The 24,440-nt window shown below is 35.5% G+C and overlaps 1 protein-coding gene across 4 annotated transcripts in view; it reads right to left on the bottom strand.

The window, feature by feature from the left end:
- The window catches only part of NEK1 (NIMA related kinase 1), a 230,289-nt gene that overhangs the window by 49,159 nt on the left and 156,690 nt on the right, over positions 1–24,440 (bottom strand). For 2 of the 4 annotated variants that reach the window (XM_047090703.1, XM_047090700.1), the window contains 3 exons: positions 22,261–22,413; positions 7,338–7,526; positions 3,961–4,081 (listed from right to left, as the gene is read on the bottom strand). In XM_047090703.1, coding sequence (XP_046946659.1) covers positions 3,961–4,081; positions 7,338–7,526; positions 22,261–22,413 — 463 coding nt within the window. The remainder of the gene's footprint in view (positions 1–3,960; positions 4,082–7,337; positions 7,527–22,260; positions 22,414–24,440) is intronic. The other 2 variants (XM_047090704.1, XM_047090701.1) reach the window with 1 other exon arrangement.

Here is a 24,440-nt window from a genome sequence, read left to right on the forward strand (position 1 = left end):
TTTCCGACTCTGTGTCTCCCTCTCTCTCTGCCCCTCGCCCGTTCATGCTCTGTCTCTCTCTGTCCCAAAAATAAATAAACGTTGAAAAAAAAATTTAAAAAAAAAAAAAAAAAGAAACAAAACTATCATTTTTTTTTCCAAATCATGTTATTTTAAGTGCTGCATATGCTGTGTAGTATACAGAAACACAGTATTTTTAACAATTTCCTTATTAATGATTATTTAGACTATTTTATATTATTTGCTATGATAAGCATTCTTGCATACATTCCTTTTTGCCCATCTTCAAATCCAGCCCATCTCCTGTTTTTATATATAAAGTTGTCTTGAAACAGCCACACTCATTTGTTTATGTATCATCTATGGCTGCTTTTGCAATACCTAGGCAGAGCTGAATAGCTGCATCACAGACCAAATCATCTATCTGAGGCTAAAATATTTACTAACTGGTTCTTCTTTTTTTTTTTTTAATTTTTTATTTATTTTTGAGACAGAGAGAGAGCATGAGCAGGGGAGGGGCAGACAGAGAGGGAGACACAGAATCCGAAGCAGGCTGCAGGCTCCAGGCTCTGAGCTGTTAGCACAGAGTCCGACGTGGGGCTCGAACTCACAAACTGAGATCATGACCTGAGTTGAAGTCGGACGCTTAACCGACTGAGCCACCCAGGCGCCCCCTAACAGGTTCTTATAGAAAAAGATCGACTGTCCCTGCTATAGATCATGGCAAAGGAAGAAACTTCTAATTACTTTTTATGAAGGAAGCATAACAAGAATAACAAAATCTAACAAAGATTTCTCATAACAAAAGGAACTGCAGATGATTCTTTGCAAATATTAATATAAAAATCATAAAATACATAAGTGCATTAAATAATGTCATGACCAAGAAGAGTTTACTTAAGGTATGCAGAATGGTTTATATTAATATATTAATATAATTATACAGTTAACCCTTAAACAACATGGGGGATGGGGTACTGATTCCCCCATGCAATCAAAAATGTGCATATAAAATTTGACTTCCCTCCTGGGGCGCCTGGGTGGCTCAGTCGGTTAAGCATCCGACTTCAGCTCAGGTCATGATCTCACAGCTCTTGAGTTCGAGCCCCGCGTTGGGCTCTGTGCTGACAGCTCAGAGCCTGGAGCCTGCTTCTGATTCTGTGATTCTCTCTCTCTCTCTCTCTCTCTCTCTCTCTCTCTCTCTCTCCCCCTCCCCTGCTTATGTTCTCTCTCAGTCTGTCAAAAAATAAACGTTAAAAAATTTTTAAAAAAAATTTGACTTCCCCAAAACTGAATTATTACTAATAGACTACTGTTGACCAGAGTGTTAATGATAACATAAACAGTTGATAAATGCATATTTTACATGTATTATATGTCATATTTTTAAAATAATACCTTTTAATTATTTTTTCAGTATTTCAAGCTACACAGTTCACCTACAACTTCTTTCAAATTAGCATGAGTCTTCAAAAATTTTCCAATATATTTATTGAAAAAAATGTATATGAAGACCATGTATAAAAAGATCAATGCAGTTCAAAACAGTGTTGTTCAAAGGCTAACTGTACTAATAAATAAAGGAAAACATTTATATGAACGGTTCTATAGAAGCTGAAAAGTCATTCAATAAAATTCATTCCTGACTTTTTAAAAATCAATAAAATAGGGGAGCCTGGTTGAGCGTCCGACTTCAGGTCAGGTCATGATCTCACAGTCCGTGAGTTCGAGCCCCACATCAGGCTCTGTGCTGACAGCTCAGAGCCTGGAGCCTGCTTCTGATTCTGTGTCTCCCTCTCTCTCTGCCCCTCCCCTGCTCATACTCTGTCTCTGTCTCAAAAATAAATAAAAACATTAAAAAAAAATTTTTTTTAAATCAATAAAATATTGATACCTATCTCAGTTAAAAAGTATAGTTATGCCTAATGAGGATTCACAACAGAATCATCTTCACTAAAGTCAAGAAAAACACACAGATACCCCCTATTTCCAATATTTAACATTGTATAAAAGATACAAAGACAATTACAGAAAAAAAATAGTGTTAAAAAAATTGGAAAGACAAAATCATCACTTTTTTCATATGATTATATATCTGAGAAAAGCAAAAGATTCAACTGAAAATCTATCATGAACAATAGTGGGGTACAAAATCAATGTAAAGAAACCTACAACTTTCTAGTTACAAGATCTCATAGAAGAATAGGGACCATTTATAACACCAAACAAAAGATAATTTATCTAGTAACAAGCTTACCAATAAAAGCGTAAAACCTAGATGAAGGAAACTATAAAAATACTCAAAACTTCTATCATGTTCTTCATGGACAGGAAGAAAACAACAGTTGATTTTCCCTACATTAATTTATGAATTTAACACCCCACTAAAATACCAAGTGGTATTTTTTCCTAGGGGAAAGTGGGTGAAATTTAGTAAATTCTAAATTCAAATGAAATATGACACAAGCAAGAATAGCCAAGAAAACCAAAAAAGAAAAACAATGAAAGGGAATTAGCCTTAAATGATCTTAAAATATATTTTACATTTTAACTGAAATAGTGTGTACCAGCACATTGTATAAAGACCAATGGAGAAAAAATAAAGACAGATCAATGGAATAGAGGGAAAAAGCATAAGAACAGCTCAAATAATTAAGATAGTTTAGTACATATTAAAAGTGGCATTTTTAATCTGTGCAGGAAAGATGGACTTTTTAATAAATGGAATTGGACAACTGGGTAGCCATCTGGAAGAAAAACTAAATCCATACACCAGGATAAATTCCAAATAGATCAAAGATTTAAATGTAAAAAGTGCCCATGTAAAAGTACTAGAAAAAAAGATTGAAAAATTTCTTGAGAACCTTAGAAAGAACAAAGTATTTCTGAATGATTATTAAAATCTAGGTAAACATGACAACTAAAACAAACAAACAAACAACAAACTTCTGCATGGCAAAAAAATATATATATAAATGGTCAACAGGGGGAAAAGTGTTGCAACTCACATAATAACCACAGCAAATATTTCTGATATTTAATGAGTTCTTACTAATTTATAAAAGACCAACAACCAAATTTTTAAAATGGGTTAAAGATATATACAGAGAACTCATGGAAAAGGAAATACACATGAAATTTAAACATTTGAAAAAATGTGCTCACTTTACCAATAATAAGAGATAAACTAAGATATTATTTCTTAACCTATCGGATTGGCAAAAATAAAAAACTTTGATACTAAGTTTGGCAAGGCTAGGGGAAATGGGAAATGGCAGGTTTCGTACATTCTTTCAATTTACCAATGTAAATTGGTACAAACCCTGGGAAGAACAATAAATGAATTACAAATGCAATTTATAAAAACACAACTGACCCAGCAATTATACTTCTATGTATCTATCCTACATGATATATACACGCAAAATGACCTATGTAAAAGGTTATTCATTGCAACATCATTTGCAAGATCAATTAGTGTAGAATAACAATTAATGTGGAAAACTTATTGAGTTGTGGTATATCCATACAAGGGAATACCAAGTAGCCATAAAATAAGAAAAAAAGATGAAATTTTCTACGTATTAATATGAAAAAATTCCCAGGTTACTGACTAAAAGTAAAAAAGGTGAAAGTACTGTATCCATTATACTAGCAACTTTATTTAAAAGGGAGGGAGACTATACACTTTTGCTTTGTATAGATTAAAAATATCTGGAAGGAGGAGACAATGGGAATTTGCTGGATGAGGACAGAGTAGGAAAACAAACTTTTTTCTCTATAACTTTATATACTTGATTTCTGAACCACTTGAGTGTAATACTTTTCCAAAAATTAAATTATTTATAAGGTATTATAATAATAGGATACAAGGCAGTATTAGGTTATTACAGTATTTTAGATAAAGGTATTACAAAAGGGACCCACATTTTGAAATGTAAGGAAAAAGAGGTAACATACTCAGTTTCCTTTGTATCTTTTATCTCACTAATCCATACATCAATAATCGTGCATGGCAAGCTACCATTTTTGTTTGCTCCATCTGGCTCTTGTAGAACTTCTGTTTCCAAGCCATCAGGTTCTGAAAAGCAAAAACATAACAATAAACATGTCTCAAAGCAAAATCCATATATATATTTGAATAAATTTTCTACAAATGATCACTACCTAATTTTAGGCTAACATACTAATTATAACAAAAAATTAAATATTTTATCTGTAGATCTTTAATCTTGTTAACTCCTGGTTGATATTTTCTTACAGTGAATACTAATGAGAAAAGTTACTGTCTTCATTTGTTGATTTCTCTTTTTCCTCTCCAATTCAGATTCTCAATGCTCTTGTTTAAGCCACCATCACCCTCTCTTTTTTCCTGGAATCCCGGTAATCTTTCATTCTCTATTTTTAAAGTTTCCAAATAGCTTGTCCTAAAAGATATTTTTTTTTTTACTTGTACGAGGTAAGCAGTTGGGGAAAAAATCTTTTATTTTTCAGTGAATAATTAATAATTAGTACCTTAGGTCATACCAATATGACTTATTCTACAAACTAGATTTGTGATTGTATTGCCCTCAAAGTCTAAGGCTCTTTGTAGACAATGTTTGCCAACTTGCAGTAAGCTGTATAGCCTCTATTATACGCCTAACAGGGTTTTGGTTGTTGTTTTTGTTTTTAATAAAAGGCATAAGGTACCTACTAACTATACTTCTATTAAGTAAAACTATTTAAGTTACTATGGTGAGTTAAAGATGGTTACACATCTAGCAAGGTCTAACATTCCTCTCATCTAGAAGGGGCCTCTACCTCCCCTCCCCTTGAATCTGGTCTGGCACTGTGATTGTCTTAACCAATTGAGTATAGTTGAAATGTTGCTATGCCAGTTTCAGCTCTAGTCTTCAAGAAAACTGGCAGCTTCTGCACTGGACTCTGCAAGCCACCATGAAAGAAGTTTATTATGGGAAGACCACATGGCAAGTTCCTGAGACTAAAATAAGGAGAGGGAACCACCTAAACAGGCCCAGGTGAGCTCTGCCAAGACACCATGCATGGGAATGATACCATCTTGCCCCTTCCTGCATAAGTCCAGCTGACAGGTGAATAGCATTGAGTGGTAATGATGCCACGTGGGAAAGAACTTTCCCAATTCCTAACCCACTAAAGCATGAGATAAAATTAGTTATTTTAAGCCATTAAGCCTGGGGAATAATTTGTTTTGCAGGAACAGATAACTGAAACAGAATTTCATATCTGACAATAGGGTGCTAACACAACAAAAGCTTAAAACATGTGCACTGGTTTTGGGACTTGGCAGCAGGCAGAAGTTAAAAGTGCTTCAAGAGGAGACTGTTGATGAGAGACTGGACAGTGAAAAAAATTTCTGGATGCTAGAGAAAAGGAGATTCTTGTTATACAGTGGCAGAAAATTTGGTACTTATAATAACAATGATGATAGAAAATATACCAAAGAGATTTAATGATCTAGCTATGGTGCTATCTAAGCAGAATATTAAAAATGTCAACTAGCTTCTTTAGTAGCCTCTGATAAAGCTCAAGAAGACAGAGATTAATTGAAGAAAGAACTATTTAGTTTATGGCAACAATTTAGAAGAGAAAGCCTAAGTTAATTCCTTCCAGGCAACAGGAGCTTACGGGAAAACATGGCCTCAAAACAAATACTGAATTCAGGGCAGTAAAATGTGGTCTCAGGGCAAAGATGAAGTCAAGTGTATAGACGTAAGACCTTCTGTTATGGCACAGAAAGATTTAAAGGCATGCTTCCCAGACTCTCTTTGTTAGACAAAAGGATTTTTAAGAATCTCAACAGCACTGTCTCACAGCTTCCTATGGGCAACTGAAAGAAGAGAGGGGCCAAAGAAAAAGGAAAGAAGAAAACAAAGGAAGGAAGAAGAAAATAAGGAAAGAAGGAAGAAAAAAAAAAGAAGAGTGGTCAAATATAGTGAATGTCGATATCATTCATACAAAACCCACAAAATTACTAATTTTCAACTTGCAGAAACACCATCAGCTTGGATTGCAAAGGAAAGAAAGATAGTTTAGAAAAGCCCTTGAGGGCACCAACTTTGGTGCAAAGAAAGCAAGCTAAATTGCTATGCCTGGCTGCCTTTCAGAATTTCTATGGACCAATGATTGATATGTGTCCCCCATTTTCCTCATTTGTGAAAAGTAGTCTCTATTTTTCTTTCAATACTGAATGTTAGATATATAGAAGGCAAGTAACTTCTCTTTTTTGCTTATAGGTCTTCAGATTAAGAGTAACTATACTCAAAGACTTATACTCAAGAAAACTCATCTCTATATAGGCCTGACTTGGATAACATCTTTAGGCTTTGAGCTCCCAACCTTTTTTTACAGTTTATTTCTTTATTTTGAGAAAAAGTGAGAGAGCAAGGGGCGGGAGGAAAGAGAGAGAGAGAGAGAGAGAGAGAGAGAGAGAGAGAGAAACAGGCTCTGCAGCATGGAGAATGACATCAGGCTCGATCTCACAAACTATGAGATCATGACCTGAGCCAAAATCCAGAGTTGGATGCTTAGTTGATTGAGCCACCCAGATGCCCCCTAGGCTTTAAGCCCTTTAAATAATAAGATGAGGCTTTAAGAAGGGGTGAGTGCATTGTGCATGTGAGGGAAAATGTAAACAATTTTTGGCTAGTGGCAGACTATGGGATATTAACAGCTGCAAATTATTTAACACTCTTAATCTGGAGAGTGCTTCATCTCCGTGTGGCTTTAGGCTGGCCTTGTGACTGCTCTGACCAATGAAGTGGCAGAAGTGATACTGTGCCAGTTGAGATTAGCTTTTAAAAGTTCAAATAGCTTTTGCCTAGGATCCGTGAGCCCTGGCCCACCATATAAAAAGTCAGACTACCTTGCTGGAAAGAGCATATGGAAAAGGTATGGAGAATACATGAAGAGCGGAGGGGAGGCAGTCTTAACACAGCCTTCCAGCCATATTTGCAAAGACAACAGTGAAGCCATCTTGAACACATCAGACCATGTTGCTGACTAAATACCACTAAGTGATACCAGAGATAAAAGTACATGAATTACAAAAATTAGGTTAGTCAAGCCTTGACTCAACTCCTGATACACAAAATAATGAGATATAATAAAATCATTGTTGTTTTAACACTAAGTTTTGGGGTGATTTACTATGCAGCATTTAAAAATCCAGACCAGTTATTAAACATAGAAAAACATGAACCTAATTTGGGATGAATCACCCAAACATATACACATGTTTTGATGATTTGTTTATAAAGACCTGTTTATATAGAAGAAATTAAGGTATTATTAAATTGAATACAGCTCATTTTGACCTATTAAAATACCATCCACATTTCCTTCTGGTTTCAGTGACGTCTGTGGAGATGCCCCATTAAACTCTGGACTGTTTGTTTCAACAGAAGAATCAACAGTAGCTGATGGATTCATTTCAAGTGAAATATATTTTACTTTTTCTTCTCCAGTAATTAAAGGTTTGTACTTCTCCCTTTCAGGAGAAATCTCTGAAACAACAACAACAAAAAAGAAAAATCATGCTACATTCTCAAAATAACTTGAATTTTACCTGTAACAGCATTTACAGCAAAATTCAAAAATCTCATTCTTACAACAAATAATTACTGAGTAAACGGTTATGTATAAAAATTGATAAATGATTAGGCATGTGATAGCTAAATTTCATTTTAATTATACCTAATAATGTTTAGGGTAACATATAGTTTACTTTCTTTCTCCTTTTGGTGAAACTAATATTTATGGACCAAAATGTTGTATTTTAAATCATTAACCAATTGCTTTTATTTGTTTCTGGTAATTGCTAACTACTTCCAATTGCTCAGAAATTCCCCATACTTTTTTTTAAAACTTTTTTTAATGTTTTTATGTATTTTTGAGAAAGAAACAGTGCATAAGAGGGGGAGGAGCACAGAGAGAGGGAGATACAGAATCTGAAGCAGGCTAAAGGCTCTGAGCTGTCAGCACAGAGCCGAATGTGGGGCTCGGACTTGTAAACCGCAAGATCATGACCTGAGCTGAAGTCGAATACTTAACTGACTGAGCCACACAGGCGCCCCCCCCCCATACTTTTAATTGATGCCAGGAGAGAATGGATTTACCTCAGAACAACTTATTGCAATTATCTATAAGACAAACAGGTCACTCTCATTCATTCCTTGAAGACGTTACTTTCTAGCTCATAGTCAGGAGATCTCCCCAACACTAATTCTTTCTTAACTAATTTAGTTGATTGCTGGAGTTCCATCAATAATCCTTCCAATCTGGGCCTCTCAATTCCTCTCTAATGAGGAATTTTCAGTGTTAAATATTCTACCTTCTAACATCCTATTTTTCCATTTATCTCCTCAAAATTTTCAGTGTTAAATATTCCACCCTCTAACATCCTATTTTTCCATTTATCTCCCTCTACTACCCCAACTTTAAAAATGTTACCCAACCGTACCTACAATGCCCTGATACTATAGAAACATATACAAATGTTTATATATATATATATATATATATATATATATATATATTAGCATTTTAAGTTCTTTTCTTTTTTTTTTTTAATATGCAATTTATTGTCAAACTGGTTTCCATACAACACCCAGGGCTCATCCCAACGGATGCCCTCCTCAATACCTATCACTCACCCTCCTCTCCCTCCCACCACACCCCCTCCCCCCATCAACCCTCAGTTTGTTCTCAGGTTTTAAGAGTCTCTTATGGTAAAACCCACTTTCTGACATGTATCTTCAACTCATTTTACCCACATGGAGAAATCCCAACCCCTTATATATTCAATTCTCTGTGTATTATGTTTGCACATACATGGCTGAAATAAGTGGGGGAAAAAAGAGTCTGGCTTACTGTTCTCAATTTCAAATCATTATCACTAAAGTTAAGTGGACACTTTGTGTTGCTGGTAGTCCTACCATAACACCAGAATACCAGGAACTGTGCCTATTTCGGTTAACTTCCTTAGGAAAACAAGTTGTGTATGAGTGTATTTTAGTTATTTTACCTTGTATTTCTTCCTAGTCAATCAAGAACAAAACTATAGTGTTGCTTATGTTTTGAATATCTTCCCTATACCAATGCCTCATCAACAAATTGTGATAGAGGACACATCTGTGTTTTTGCTCATTCAGCTACTGTTCTGTTATAAAATCATGTCTACTAAAATCAGGAACAAGGATGCCAGTTAGCACCATTATTAAAGATTGCTTTAGAATGCCTAATGAATGTAGTAAGAAGGAAAAGAAATAGAATATTGGATAAAAAACACTAGTTCTTATCAATGATGATATTACCCACACATTTGGAAGATCTAAAATGTCAAAGGAAATAACTTAATGTATTTAAAAAAATAATTCAGTGAGGTGTCTGCATATAAAATTTTACATTGATAGACACAGAGAAAGAAAGAATCGCTTTATTTAAAATAGGGGCTCCTGGGTGGCTCAGTCGATTAAGCATCTGACTTCGGCTCAGGTCATAATCTCATAGTTCATGGGTTTGAGTCCCCCTACCTCGGGCTCTGTGCTGACAGCTCAGAGCCTGGAGTCTGCTTTGGATTCTGTATCTCCCTCACTATTGGCCCCTCCCCAGTTCACACTCTGTCTCTGTCTCTGTCTCTCTCTCTCTCAAAAATAAACAAACATTTAAAAATTTTAAAAAGATAAACTAGAAATAAAAACTTAGAAAGGGAAATAGGAAAAATGTCATCCATAATAAAGACAAAAATACACACATTGCACAAGAATCAATTTACTGAAAAAGCTGTAAGAACTTAAATGAAGAAAACAAAATGTTACTGACAAACACAAAACAAGATGGCACAAAGATTAAGACATACTTAAATTCTTGAATAGCATAAAAATAACATTCCAAAAATCAATATATAGATTTAATATGATTCTTTTTTTTATTTTTTTATTTTTTTTATTTTTTCAATATATAAAATTTATTGTCAAATTGGTTTCCATACAACACCCAGTGCTCATCCCAAAAGGTGCCCTCTTCAATACCCATCACCCACCCTCCCCTCCCTCCCACCCCCCATCAACCCTCAGTTTGTTCTCAGTTTTTAACAGTCTCTTATGCTTTGGCTCTCTCCCACTCTAACCTCTTTTTTTTTTTTTTAATGTTTATTTATTTATTTTGAAAGGGAGCACAAGCAGGGGAGGGGCAGAGAGAGAGAGAGAGAGAGAGGGAGGGAGAGAGAATCCTAAGCAGGCTCCGTGCTGTCAGCACAAAGCCTGACATGGTGCTTGAACTCACGAACCATGAAGTCATGACCAGAGCCAAAACCAACAGTCAGAGACTCAACTGACTGAGCCACCGAGGTGCCCCAAATTTAATTCTAATCAAAATACCCAATAAAATAAAATTCGTTTGAATAGTAACTATCAAAAAAATAATCCAGAAAAATGTTAGATTTCCAATTAGATTAAATGTCATGCATGTGTGTGAGTGCCAATGCATACTCACATGCATGCGTTGTCTATCTAAAGGATTTAAAAATTTGGAAACCTTTTGACCCATTAAAGAAAATTCAGATGATATAAAGAAAAAGACATATTTGCATGAAAATTAAAAAAAAATCCTTATGGCCAAAAAAAAGCATAAGTTAATTAGCAGCATGTGGGAAAAACCTCTGTTGATATACTAGATATAGATTATCTATCCCAGATAAAAATTCACACACAAAAAAACATGGGCAATGCCATATAAAAAGGGCAAAGAATATAAATACAATTTATAAAGAAGCAAATCAAAATGGCCAGAAGAATATGACAAGGGAATTAACTACAATCAGAAAATTACAATGAAATCCATTTATAAGACTGGTAACAATAAAAAAAAGTGATTAATACTGACAAAACCTGTTTAATATTTGACAATCAATCAACGGTGTTTTCCACGTTAATATAATAAAGAAGAAAAATCATACAATCATCTCAATTGATTCAGAAAAAGAGTTTAAGTTTAATGCTCTTCATAAAACAAGCCTAGAAGAGAATTCCTTAATCTTACAATGGATTTTTTTAATTTTTTTAATGTTTATTCATTTTTTGAGAGAGAGACAGAGAATGAGTGGGGGAAGAGCAGAGAGAGAGGGAGACACAGAGTCTGAAGCAGGCTCCAGGCTCTGAGCTGTCAGCACAGAGCCTGACGTGGGGCTCGAACTCACGAACCACAAGATCATGACCTCGCCAAAGTCAGACGCTCAACCAACTGAGTTACCCAGGTACCCCAATACAATGGATATTTAAATAAAAGACTTGAGCTAATATGATATATTTACCTCCTTGAGTCAAGAACATGGCACTTCTCTATTCAGCATTCTATTGGAAGTCTTAGCATAAGAAGTGTAAGAATTGTAAAATATAAAATAACTGTTTTTTAAAATGTTTATTTACTTTTCAGAGAGAGAGACATGAGCAGGGGAGGGGCAGAGAGAGAGGGAGACACAGAATCTGAAGCAGACTCCCGGCTCCAAGCTGTCAGCACAGAGCCTAATGTGGGGCTCAAACTCAAGAGGTCATACAAGATCATGACCTGAGACCAAGTTGGGACACTTGACCGACTGATCCACCTAGGTGCCCCAAATAAAACATAATATTACGGGTTTACAAAAATAATAACAAGAGAATCTACCAATACATTATTAGAATTAATGAAGGAACTTAAGCAAAGTTGCTGAATATAAAGTCATATACAAAAGTAAATTATATTTCCGCTTTTACATATGAGCCACAGTTATAAAGTAAAATTTCAAAACAGATGAATAAAACAATGGCATCAAAAATTATATAATTTTTGGAATTATCTAACAAGATATATAAAATACCTCTATGGAGAAAACTATAACCTACTGTTGAGAGAAATAAAAGATTTAGATATATAGGAGGATATAAATAGTCATGGACTGGAAAAGTGAATATAGTAAAGATATCAATTTCCTCCAATGTGTATATTCAATATAATCCTAAAGAAACCAACATGATAAGCCTATGCATATGTTCAAGAAAACAGAGGAAGAAATGGGCCAAATGGCTAAATCTATGGGTATTTTCAACAGAGAACTGAAATCTATAAAAGAATATTAAATGGAAATTCTAACATTGAGAAATGCAATATACGGGGCACTGGGTGGCTCAGTCGGTTGAACATCTGACTTCAGCTCAGGTCATGCATGATTTTGTGGTTCGTGGCTTCAAGTCCCACACCGGCTCTGTGCTGACAGCTCAGAGCCCGGAGACTGCTTCGGATTCTGTGTCTCTCTCTCTGCCCCTCCCCTGCTCAGGATTGGTCTCTCTCTCAATCTCTCAAAAATAAATAAACATTAAAAAATTTTAAAAAGAAAGAAAAATGCAATATCTGATATTACAAACTCACTGGATTTACTGAGAAGACAGCAGAAGATTAGAGAACACAGAAGACAGATTTAGTGAAATGACAGATCAGTAGAAATACTGGCATAGCTTGTTTTACTGCACTTTGCAGATAACTGTATTTTCTTATAAACGGAAGATTTATGGCAACCCTGCATGAGCAAGTCTGTCAGCGCCACTTTTCCAATAGCAAGTGCTCACTTTGTGTCTTTGCTGCATTTTGGTAATGGCAATATTTCAAACTTTTTCATTATTATTATATTTGTTACAGTGATCTGTGATCAGTGATACCTCACTGAAAGCTCAGATGATAGCATTTTTTAGCAATAAAACACTATTAAATTAAGGTATGTACATTGCTTTTCTAGAATATGCTATTATGCACTTAATGGACCATAGAATAGTGTAAACATGACTTCTACATGCATCAGGAAACCAAAAAACTCATCAGACTCGCTTTATTGTGTTATTTGCTTTTACTGTGGTTGTCTTGAATTGAACCCACAATATCTCAGAGGTATACCTGTATTCATACTAAAGCAAAAAGGAAGAAAATGTGTAAAACCAGAACAGAGCAATAACAAACATGATGAATTCAAAAGGTCTAATATTTGTGTAACTAAAGTCCAAAAAGGAAAAGAAAAAGAATTGGGAAGAAGCAATATAGAAAGATCTAATGCATACAGTCTCCCCCAAATTGAAATAACCCAAAGCATGTTAAAAACAAAGGACACTACATCTACACATATCATGGTAAAACTGTTGAAAATCAAAGACATAATATTTAAAAAGCTTGAAGAAAAACATAGGAACAAAATAAGGAACAAAAATAAGACACACAAATGACATATATTTATGGATGCCAAAAGAAAATATACTAACATCTTTAAAATGCAAAGAACAAAATAAAGCAAAAGCAATCCCCTTGCCCACCCTCCCCCTCCCCACAAAAAAAACAAAACCAACTAACGAAACAAAAAAACCTTACCTACTTAGCATTTAGTACACACTGAAAATGATCCTTAAAGATAGAGGTGAAATAAAGATCTTTTCAGATAAACAAAAGCTGAGAGAATTTATACAGGGCATATCTGCACTACAGGAAATACTAAAGGCAGTTCAAAGGAAAAAGATATCAAATGGAAGTATGTAACTTCAGGAAGGAATAAAGAACCCTGTAAAGAATAAAACATGGGTAAATGTAAATGAATATTGATTTCTTAGCATAATAATATTGCTTTATGAGCTATATAAGATTATTAAAGTATATGGTGACAATAGGCAAAAGGGTTAGAAGGGATAAATAGAGTGATATTGTTAAAAGGCTCATACATGGTTTGAGAAACAATATAAATGCTAAATTAAGGTACATGTGAATTAGCATTACGGTAGAATTAAGGATAGAATTTGTCATCTAGGATTACAACAAAAGAGTAAATGAAAAATATATAATTAAAAACAGAAGAGAAAAATGAAATGCTTGGTTAGTCCAAAAAGGGGAATAAAAAATGAAATACAAGAATAAAGAAACAAAGTACAAATGAGACATATAAAAAACATTGTGAGATTGTTACACAGACTAAAAAGCAAACCATATCAGTAATTACATTATGCATGAATAAGTTAAACAATCAAGATTAAAAGACAAAGATGGGCAGCCTGGATTTGAGATACAAGACACAGAAAAACATAAGGAATCAGAGAAATTAGAAGAAGATACAGAAAAAACATAATGAGCAAACATTAACCAAAAAAATGCTGTAGCTATATAACGTGAGGTAGACTTTAAAAGAAGTAATGTTACTAGAGATAAAAAGAGAAGTCATAATAATAAAAATGGTGAATACAACAGAAGATGTATAAAAGAGTCAATGCAATCACCTAAACAATATAATGCAACAATCTAAACAATCACTGCAACAATTTAAATTGATATGCACTAAATAACAAGTAGCAAAAATGTATAGAATTAAAAGGAGAAAACAACAAATCCACAAATACACTTGGAGATTTTCACATTCTTCTCTAAGTAGCTGATACAACAACCAGATGAAAATAATCAGTAAAAATATAGAAGACTTTCATATAACAAATAAACAAGTTGACAAAGAACATACATACATACAACTATACTGAATAACTTTTCAAGTATATATGAAACATCAAAACAGATTGTCATTGGGTGATAAAGCAAGTCTCAAAAACTTCAAGATGAAAATTATGCACAGTATGATGTTCTGTAATCACAATGCAATGAAACTAGAAAGCAATAACAAAAAGATAACTAGAAAGACTCCAAAATGTCAGCAAATTAAATGCAAAATATTTGCAAATAATCTAAATATTCAAAAGAAATTACGACATAAATTAAATCCATAATTGAAATCTTTTCACAGAGATAACTCCACAGTCTTATGGCTTCATAGTTGAATTCTTCCAAATACTCAAGGAAAAAGTAATAATTTTTTACAAAGTTTTCCAGAAAACAGGGAAAAAGGGAATATTCCCCAACTTGTTTTGTAAGGTCAGAAAAAACCTTGATACCCAAACACTACAAGCACCTTACCAAAAAGGGAAAATCATAAGTGAGAATCTCTTATGAATTATTTTCCCTGGCAGTGGTTGTAGGAAGGAACAGTCAAATGGGAGAAAAAGTTTTACAGCAACATCATACATGGATCAAGTATTTAAAGACAAATGCAGAAATCTGGGAAGAGAGCAAAGAATGCTGTTTTGTTTTATTTCCCCGAATTCCTGCACAAAACAGAAAAAATCAGGATAGCAAAACCATATATCCATGAATAACATCTAAACCAAATCTAGGCGACAAGGTATCCTCACAAACCCCCAAGTACATATGAATGGGGACAAATCACTGACAGCCTCCAGACTCAGTAAAAGCATCTGTTCAAAAGAGGAAAACAGTAGGCACTTAACAGGCCCCAAGTCAGAAGAACCCCCAAAAGAGACAGCAGGTATTTACAAGCAAGCATGATGGGTCATTTTAAGAAAAGCAGCTGAAATGGGAATAATTTTTACAGATTTTAATTTGCAAGTAAATGGAAAGGGTCAATGGGGAGGTCAGAAAGGGTGGGAGAAGTCTGGGTCCTAAGAATTCTGAAAACTAACCAACTAAAGCTCCCTCCTAGAACAAAGCCTCAGACTCTGAAGAAATTGCTGGAAGGAGAATCCAAATTGATCTGTGCAGGTATAAGAGAAACAAAGGAAAGAGAAAAGTGGGGGGAAAGGAACAAAGACAGAAGAGCTCAGAAACTACAAGGCAATAATTTTTATTTTAATTTTTAAAATTTATTTATTTATTCTGAGAGAGAGAGAGAGCATGCAGAAGGGGCAAAGAAAGGGAGAAAGGGAGAAAGGGAGAAAGGGAGAGAGAGAGAGAGAGAGAGAGAGAGAGAGAGAGAATCCCAAGCAGGCTCCAAACTGTAAGCACAGAGTCCAATGTGGGGCTCAAACTCATAAAATGTGAGATCATGACTTGAGCTGAAACCAAGAGTCAGAACACTTACCCAACTGAGCCACCCAGGGACCCCTAGGCTTTAATTTTTAAACACTACATGAAAATAACCGAAAAGGAAGCCCTAATAGGCTATGAAGTTAGAAAAGCTATTTTATTTCATGTGCCTAAAAGTTTAATAAATCTAATTTCACATAAAAATAAGTAACAGAGGATCATTGTTGAATTCTGTACAAGTTATCAGAAAAAAAAAAAGAGTATGAAGTAGAATAATGTCCTCAAAGACTGGTGTTTCCCAACTTTGGCATTACTGGATCAGATAATTATTTGTTTTGGAAAGCACCTGTTATAGTATGCACTGTAGAAGATTTACCAGCTTCCTTGGCCTCTACCCACTAGATATATAGTGCCCTTCCCAGTTAACAACCAAAAATGTCTCCCAACAATGCCAAATGTCTTCTGTGTGCAGAATCACCCTCATTTGAGATCCACTGCTATAGAAAATTAAAACCTACCAAAAAACTAAAATTATAACATAGTAAAAAATTTGTTAGTAAAATTAAGAACATCATGGAAGACATTAGAGAATATAAATTATAATGAGAAAGTAATCAGAAATGAGGCAGTTGATAGAGTTAGAGAAAAACTAGGGGAAAAAAAGAAAAAATCTTAAAAATAAATATCTTAGAATAAACACAAAATCATATAAACAAAACACATAATGTTGTAAGAGATATAAAAGGAGAACAGGAGAGAAAAATTTCAATTGAAAAAAGTGATAGAAAGGATTTAAGAGAAAGTGGCAGATATTAGAGAAAGATGAAAAATATCAAAAATACAAACAGAAGTTCCTGAAATAGACTTAAGGAAGAGAAAACTAGAAAAACTATAATTCAATAACACTTTCCTAAAATTGGGGTGGGGGAAGGATTGGAAACCACATATTATAAAGATACACTACAATGAAAAGAACTATAAAATTCTCATAAAAAAAATCAAAGAAAAATTAAGTAAAGGGATATTCCATGTTCATGAACAGGAAGACTGAATATTGTCACAACGTCAGTCCTTCCCATTTTGATCTATGGATTCAATGCAATCCCAGTCAAAATCCTAGAAAGTTATTTTGCGGATATCAACACTGATATCTAAAAGTTGATTCAACATGATTCTAAAAGTTTATGTAGAGAGGCAAAAGATCCAGAGAAGCCAACATGATACTGAAGGAGAACACAGTTCAAGGAATGATACTACCCAGCTCCAAGACTCAGTATAAAGCTACAGTAATCAAGACAGTATGGTAATGGATAGATAAATGAAATACAACATAGCTCAGAAAGAGATCCATATAAATACAGTCATCTGATCTTCAATGAAAAAGCAAAGGCAATTCAATGGAGAAGGGATACACTCTATAATAAATGGCACGGGAACATCTGGAGATCCCATTTCCCCTCTCCCCCAAAAAGTATCTAGATACAGACCTTACACTATTCACAAAAATGAACTCAAAACTGATCACAGTCCTAAATGTAAAATGCAAAATTATAAAACCCTTAGAAGATAACAGAGAAGAAAATCCAGATGACTTCAAGTTTGGCAATGACATTTTAGATACACTACCAAAGGCACGATCCATGAAAAAGAGAATTAATAAGGTGGACTTCACTAAAATTTATTTTTCTTCTAAATGTGTATTTATTTATTTAGAGAGAAAAAGCATGTGCAAGTGTGTCAGGGGGGTGGCAAAGGGCGGGGGGAAGAATCCCAAGCAGGCTCAGCACTGTCAGCACAGAGCCCAATGCAAGGCTCAATCCCATGAATGGTAAGATCATTACTTGAGCTGAAATCATGAGTTGGATGTTCAACTGACTGAGCCACTCAGGCGACTCTGGACTTCACTAAAATTTAAAACTTTTTAAAACTCTACAAAAGACACTGTCAAGAAAATGAGAAGACAAGCCACAGAGTGGATGAAAATATTCGCACAAGACATAAAGACTTAAAACCCTGTTAACCAAAACATACAAGGAACTCTTAAAACTCAACAATTAAAAAAAAAAACAACACTAAACAGCCCAACTTAAAAATGGACTAAAGATCTGAACGGACACCTCAGCAAAGACATACATGGATGGCAAACAGGCATCTGAAAAAATGCGCCACATCACATGCCATTTGGGAATTGCAAATCAAAACAATGTGATACCACTACACGTCTACTACAATGGCTACAATCCAAATCACCGACCACACTAAATGCTGCTGAGGAGGTGGAGCAATAAGAGCTCTCATTCGTTTCTCATGGGGGTGCAAGATGGTACAGCCACTTTGGAAGACAGCTTGGCAGAGTGCTGTAAAACTAAACAAACTGTTAACACATGAACCAGCATTCACATTGCTTGGTATTTACTCAAGAAGTAAAATCTTTTGTCTTAATAGAAACCTGCACATAGATATTTATAGCAGTTTTATTCATAACTGCCAAAACTTGCAATCAATCAAAATGTCTTTCAATAGGTGAATAACCTACTGAATAACCTATATAAACAAACTGTGGCATATCCCTACAATGCAATATTATTTAGCACTAAAAAGAAATAAGGTATCATACCAGGAAAAAACAGGGAGAAAATTTCAATGCCTATTACTAAAGAAGCCAGTATGAAAAGGCTACATATGGTATGATTCCAGCCATGACATTCTAGAAAAGGCAAAACTAATGAGACACTATAAAGACCAGTGGTTGCTAGGAGTTTGAGAGGAGGGAGGAATAAATAGGTAGAACACAGGGATTTTTTAGAGCAATAAAATATTTTGTATGATATTATAGTGTATGTGTATCACTTTATATTTGTCAAAATCCATGAATGGTATAAAACCAAGAGTGGACTTTATACTATGGATTTGGGGTGATCATAAGGTGTCAATGCTGGTTTGTCAATTTTAACAAATGCACCACTCTGGAGAGAGGATGTTGTTGGTTGGAAAGGCCATGCATAGGTCAAAGAAGGGGATATACTGAAACTGTACTTTCTATTCAATATTGCCATGAACCCCAAATTACTCTAAAACAAAAGTAACTATTAAAAAAACACAGAACCTACTGGAAAATAATGATAACACCAAATGTATTTTTTAAAAACTACTGGACTTTAAGGAAAAAGAAAGATACCCTTTGAGTATCCAAGCAAAATGACCAAATCATTTATAAGAGAAAATAAGACTGTCATCAGATTCTTGATAGCTTTGCTTTATGGCAGAAAACAATGGAGTTTCATATAGTAAAGAAATTCAAGGAATGGAAATATAAACCAAAGATTTACATTCAGCCAAACTGACTTTCAAGAATAAAATCTTAAACTGCTATGAACATACAAAATCTCTCATATTGTTCACATGCCTTCTATTACAAAAAGGGCTTAAGACAATCATATTGATGAGACACTTACATAAAGATTGGGAGCCTAGAGAACACTGCAGGTCCTTTATGTTTGTCATTAAATCCACAAAACAATCCTTAATAACAGTGTTTCCATTCTACACATAGAGAAATTGAATGTCAAAGTCAGAGCAACTTGCCCATGGCTGCGGGGCAAGTGATCGGAACCAGAATTGGAACCAAAGCCCATTATCCTTCCACAGCATGAAGGTGCTCCCACACACATATTAAATAAACTTTTTTTGTCCTTGCATATACTGGGATTGTGTATTGCATGGAACTTCATTCTTCCCCCCCTTATTTACCCAATGAGCTTTTTTTATTTTTTGGCCTAGCTCAAGATCACTTCCTCTCTCTGTGGCTTTCTCTAACCCAAAAGGGCCTTACCATACTTAATGAAACTATACGATATTGACAACATAAAGCCTCCTAATCTGTGGCTCCATACCATTACACATACACTTCCAACAAAGATTTTGCCACATGGGATTTCCTAATGGTAAGAAACTGTGACTTCTTTGTGTTAAAATCCTAGCACAGAGCATTAGGGAAAAATTAAAAAGAGGGCAGAGGACAACTCTGAGAAGTCTTTTTTTTAACTATCCAAGATACGGTTAGTTACTTAAACATGTCTGCACTACCTCTTTACTTTGTGCCTACTTTTATCCTTGCCCTTTTCATGCAATATTATCATGTATTTTTTTTCATTTGTGTCTGTCCTCTGAGAGTAAGAATGATCTTTTTACTCTTTGTAGCTTTCCTGCCTAACACCTAGTAGTAGGAACAGCTAATTAGTGTTCCATAAATAGTTGGTAAATTGAAGTTAAAAAAAAGGAAGACAAATCATAAATGACTTTTCAGTTCCAGTTCTCCGAAGATGGATTATTTGAATATGGAGAAGACCTGCTTCCACATTACCTAAGTATTATTGTACACCAAATTGCACACATTTTTTTTTTAATTTTTTTTTTCAACGTTTATTTATTTTTGGGACAGAGAGAGACAGAGCATGAACAGGGGAGGGGCAGAGAAAGAGGGAGACACAGAATCGGAAACAGGCTCCAGGCTCTGAGCCATCAGCCCAGAGCCCGACACGGGGCTCGAACTCACGGACCACGAGATCGTGACCTGGCTGAAGTCGGACGCTTAACCGACTGCGCCACCCAGGCGCCCCCAAATTGCACACATTTAAGCAATAATGATCTTACATAAAAAGAATCTGAATCTGATGTTTTTAAAGTAATGGTTCTAATATAAACACATAAAGGATTTTTAGCTTACAAAATAATATAAAATTTTTATCGTTATTTTTGAAAAGATTTTGGCCTGGAGACTTTTTTTTTCCCTTAATAAAGCCTGAGGTATTCTGACAACAGGATCAGACTAAGACGTAAGAATACTAAATTACTAGGGGCGCCTGGGTGGCGCAGTCGGTTGAGCGTCCGACTTCGGCCAGGTCACGATCTCGCGGTCCGGGAGTTCGAGCCCCGCGTCGGGCTCTGGGCTGATGGCTCAGAGCCTGGAGCCTGTTTCCGATTCTGTGTCTCCCTCTCTCTCTGCCCCTCCCCCGTTCATGCTCTGTCTCTCTCTGTCCCAAAAATAAATAAACGTTGAAAAAAAAAATTAAAAAAAAAAAAAAGAATACTAAATTACTAGCATTTTGTTTTTGATTAGTGTCTGGCATACAATTATACAATTTTCAGATACAAGAATGGGAACAAATTAATTACAAATACATGCAGTTTGTATACCCTTTTTTCAAACAAGTAATTGCATATACTTCTCTCTTGAAATTGCTCTTTCTTTTAATATTAAAGAAAATGCTAGAATGATTAATGGCTAGGTGATTCACCCTTAAAAAGAAAATAATCTACTTTTTACACTTTAATAACGTGTATAGGTTCATCTCACTGGCAAAATAGCACCTGGCTAATTTCTTTATACACACTTCGAATAACTTTACCACCTATGTTTTGTTTTGTTTTTTGTCAGTTTCAAATATGAGCATCACTATAATTCAAATAATTCTCTAAATTCAATATTCTCCATACTCAAATAATCCATCTTCAGAGAACTGGAACTGAAAAGTCATTTATGATTTGTCTTACTTTTTTTTTAACTTCAATTTACCAACTATTTATGGAACACTAATTAGCTGTTCCTACTACTAGGTGTTAGGCAGGAAAGCTACAAAGAGTAAAAAGATCATCCTTGCTCTCAGAGGACAGACACAAATGAAAAAAAGTAAATGATGATATTGCATGAAAAAGGCAAGGATAAAAGTATGCACAAAGTTGTCAGAGACAAACTTAAGGAGAGACAGGGAAAAAAGAGATAGATTGAGAGAGAACACAATAGTGACACACATTCATGTCTAGACACAGATTCTGAAAAAAGAAAAACCATATTCAGCCTCTCATTTGAATAAGCTTTTAAATGTGAAAACACCTGTTTTATACATGGACACTCTTCATATGCATAGCTGTAATACCAAGATGCACAATACTCATGGAACATAAGTGTTTTCCTCTTGCCTCACAATTCACCCTCCCCAGTCCTAAAATAATGTTGTCATAACTACTACAGATATCTTTATTCAACCTAATTCCAGAATCCACATGCATTGTTCCTATCTCTCTCTTCATGTAAAACAACATTTTGACTGTTCTACTTTTCTGGCTCACCCTATGAACATTTCCTTTTCCTTTTCTTTTAAGATCCCATCCAGGTTATGTCAGGTCAAAATTCAAGACTACAATGTTGAGACAACTCTTCAGAAAATACGACTAATGTCCATCTAACTAGAACAAAAAGATAACCTATTATAAACAATTCACTTAAAATAGATATATCTTTAAAAATACAATTTAATTCTTAATAACGTTACTTCTAGTATGGAAAAACAATCTGTTTCTGCTTACCATGTCTAACGGTTGTGTTTTCTAGTAGTCCTGTCTGAAGCTGTAGTTCAGCTTCTCCAAGTATCTTCAGAACTGAATCTGTAGGGCTTCTCCCCCAGACTTTTCTTGGAGACCCACCAGGATCTAATTTGATAACCTCTCCCACTGTATGTTCTATAAGAAAAGACACAAAAAAACAAATCTCACTGATAGAACATAACACTATTACTGTTTTATAAGGCAGATTTAAGATCTATCCAACTGCACACATCAAAGGGAAAAAAGGTTGTATCACAAGGAACGTAAGCTGATACTTTAAAAGACTTTCAGAGAATGAATGATGAACAGAAAGAATGGATGATGAGTGGTATTACTAACAGTAGTAATAAAACTATAGATCTACTAAAATACTTTTAAAATACTTAAGGGGGGCAGGATCAAGATGGCAGAATGGGAAGATCAAGAACTCATCTCCTCTTAGGGACACACCAAAATCTATAACTACATGTAGAACAACTATCTCTGAGAATGAACTGAAGACTAGCTGAACAGATCACAAAGAACTAAAAATACAAAGAAAAAGACAATTGAGATGGGCAGAGGGGTGGAGATGCAATTTAGTCAGGACTCGCATCCCTGGCATGGTGACCCACAGTGAGTGATATCACAGCTGCAGAGGCCCTCCCTGGGGACTAAGGGGTCTGAGTTCCACATGAGGTTCCAGACCCCAGGGGATCTGTACCAGAAAGACAAGCACCCATAATGTATGGCTTTGAAAACCAAGGCGGCTTGCTTATGTTTGGGAGAGCTAGAGAGCAGCAGGAAACTGCAACTCCACTCTTAAAGAGAGTATGCACAATGCCACTGACTCTAAGTCCCAGGACAGTGTAGCAGTTTGAAAACTCCCTGAAGGAAATCCACTAACTTCAGATATGTGCCCAAAGGGCAGGGCTCTTTTGGAAAGTTTTCCAGGGATGAAAGTGCTGGGGTATAGTTTTTCTTATCCTCTTTCTACCTAGCTGACCCAGCTCCGGTGGGTGCCATTTCTGACACTTTCCACCTACTGTGCTAGCACCACTAGCTCCACCCTGGCATTCCCCTGTGGACTTGCCCTACCCAACATGCCCACCCGGGCCCAGAGTCCCTACCTTAGTATACCCTGCAAGCAGCGTAGGTTGGTCAGGAGCCCTTTCCAAGCAATTCTCTGTTCCACCACTCCTGGAGGGGACCCTCAGCCAGCACCAGAGCCCTTCCTAAGTTAACCTGGTTGGAGGGGGGGGGGGCTAGTCCCAAATACTAAAACACCTACAAAAGTTGCAGCCAGCTATCACAACAAGCCACGCTGAGGGCCAGCCTCATTCAACAGTACACCTGTAGTAGTGAAAGTCAGACCTCACAGGCAGCTGTGTACACCAGCAAGTCTGCAAAATGTTGACCCAGCCACAACAGGAGGGTTCAGGCAGCCCACTCATGAGAACCTGGCTTAGGTGACTAGTAGGCCCCTTTGGCATAAAGCCACTCCTTCAAGACCTGAAGACATAACTGATCTACCTAATACACAGAAACACAGTGAGGCAAAATGAGAAGACAGAGAAATATGTTCCAAGTAAAAGAATAAGACAAAACCTTAGAAAATGAACTAAACAAAATGGAGAAAAGCAGTCCACCAGATAAAGAGTCCAAAGTAGTAATGGTCATAAAGATGCTTACTAAACTCAGAAGAAGAGAACAGAATGAGAACTTCAACAAAGAGATAGAACATATAAAACAATAACCAATCAGAGCTAAAGAATACAATAACTGATATGAAAAATACACTAGAGGGAATCAACAGCAGATCAGATGATGCAAAAGAAAGAATCAATAATCTGGAAGGCAGGGTAGTGGAAATTACTCACTCAAAACAATAATCAGAAAAAAGAAGTTTTAAAAATGAGAATCGTTTAAGGGACCTTTGGGACAACATTAAGTGCACTAACATTAGCATTATACGGTCAAAGAAGGAAAAGAGAGAAAGGGATAGAAAACTTATTTGAAGAAACAACGGCTGAAAATATCCTAACCTGGCAAAGAAAGTATACATCTAAGTCCAGTAAGCACAGAGTCCCAAATAAGATGAACTCAAAGAGACCCACACCAAAACATTACAATCAAAGTATCAGCAGTTAAAGATAGAGAGTCTTGGGGTGCCTGGGTGGCTT

The sequence above is a fragment of the Lynx rufus genome, unplaced genomic scaffold, assembly GCF_022079265.1.
Source record: "Lynx rufus isolate CCGP_SWC_20201006 ecotype Redwood Valley unplaced genomic scaffold, mLynRuf1.p SCAF_3, whole genome shotgun sequence".
In the NCBI taxonomy this organism is placed as follows: Eukaryota; Metazoa; Chordata; class Mammalia; order Carnivora; family Felidae; genus Lynx; species Lynx rufus.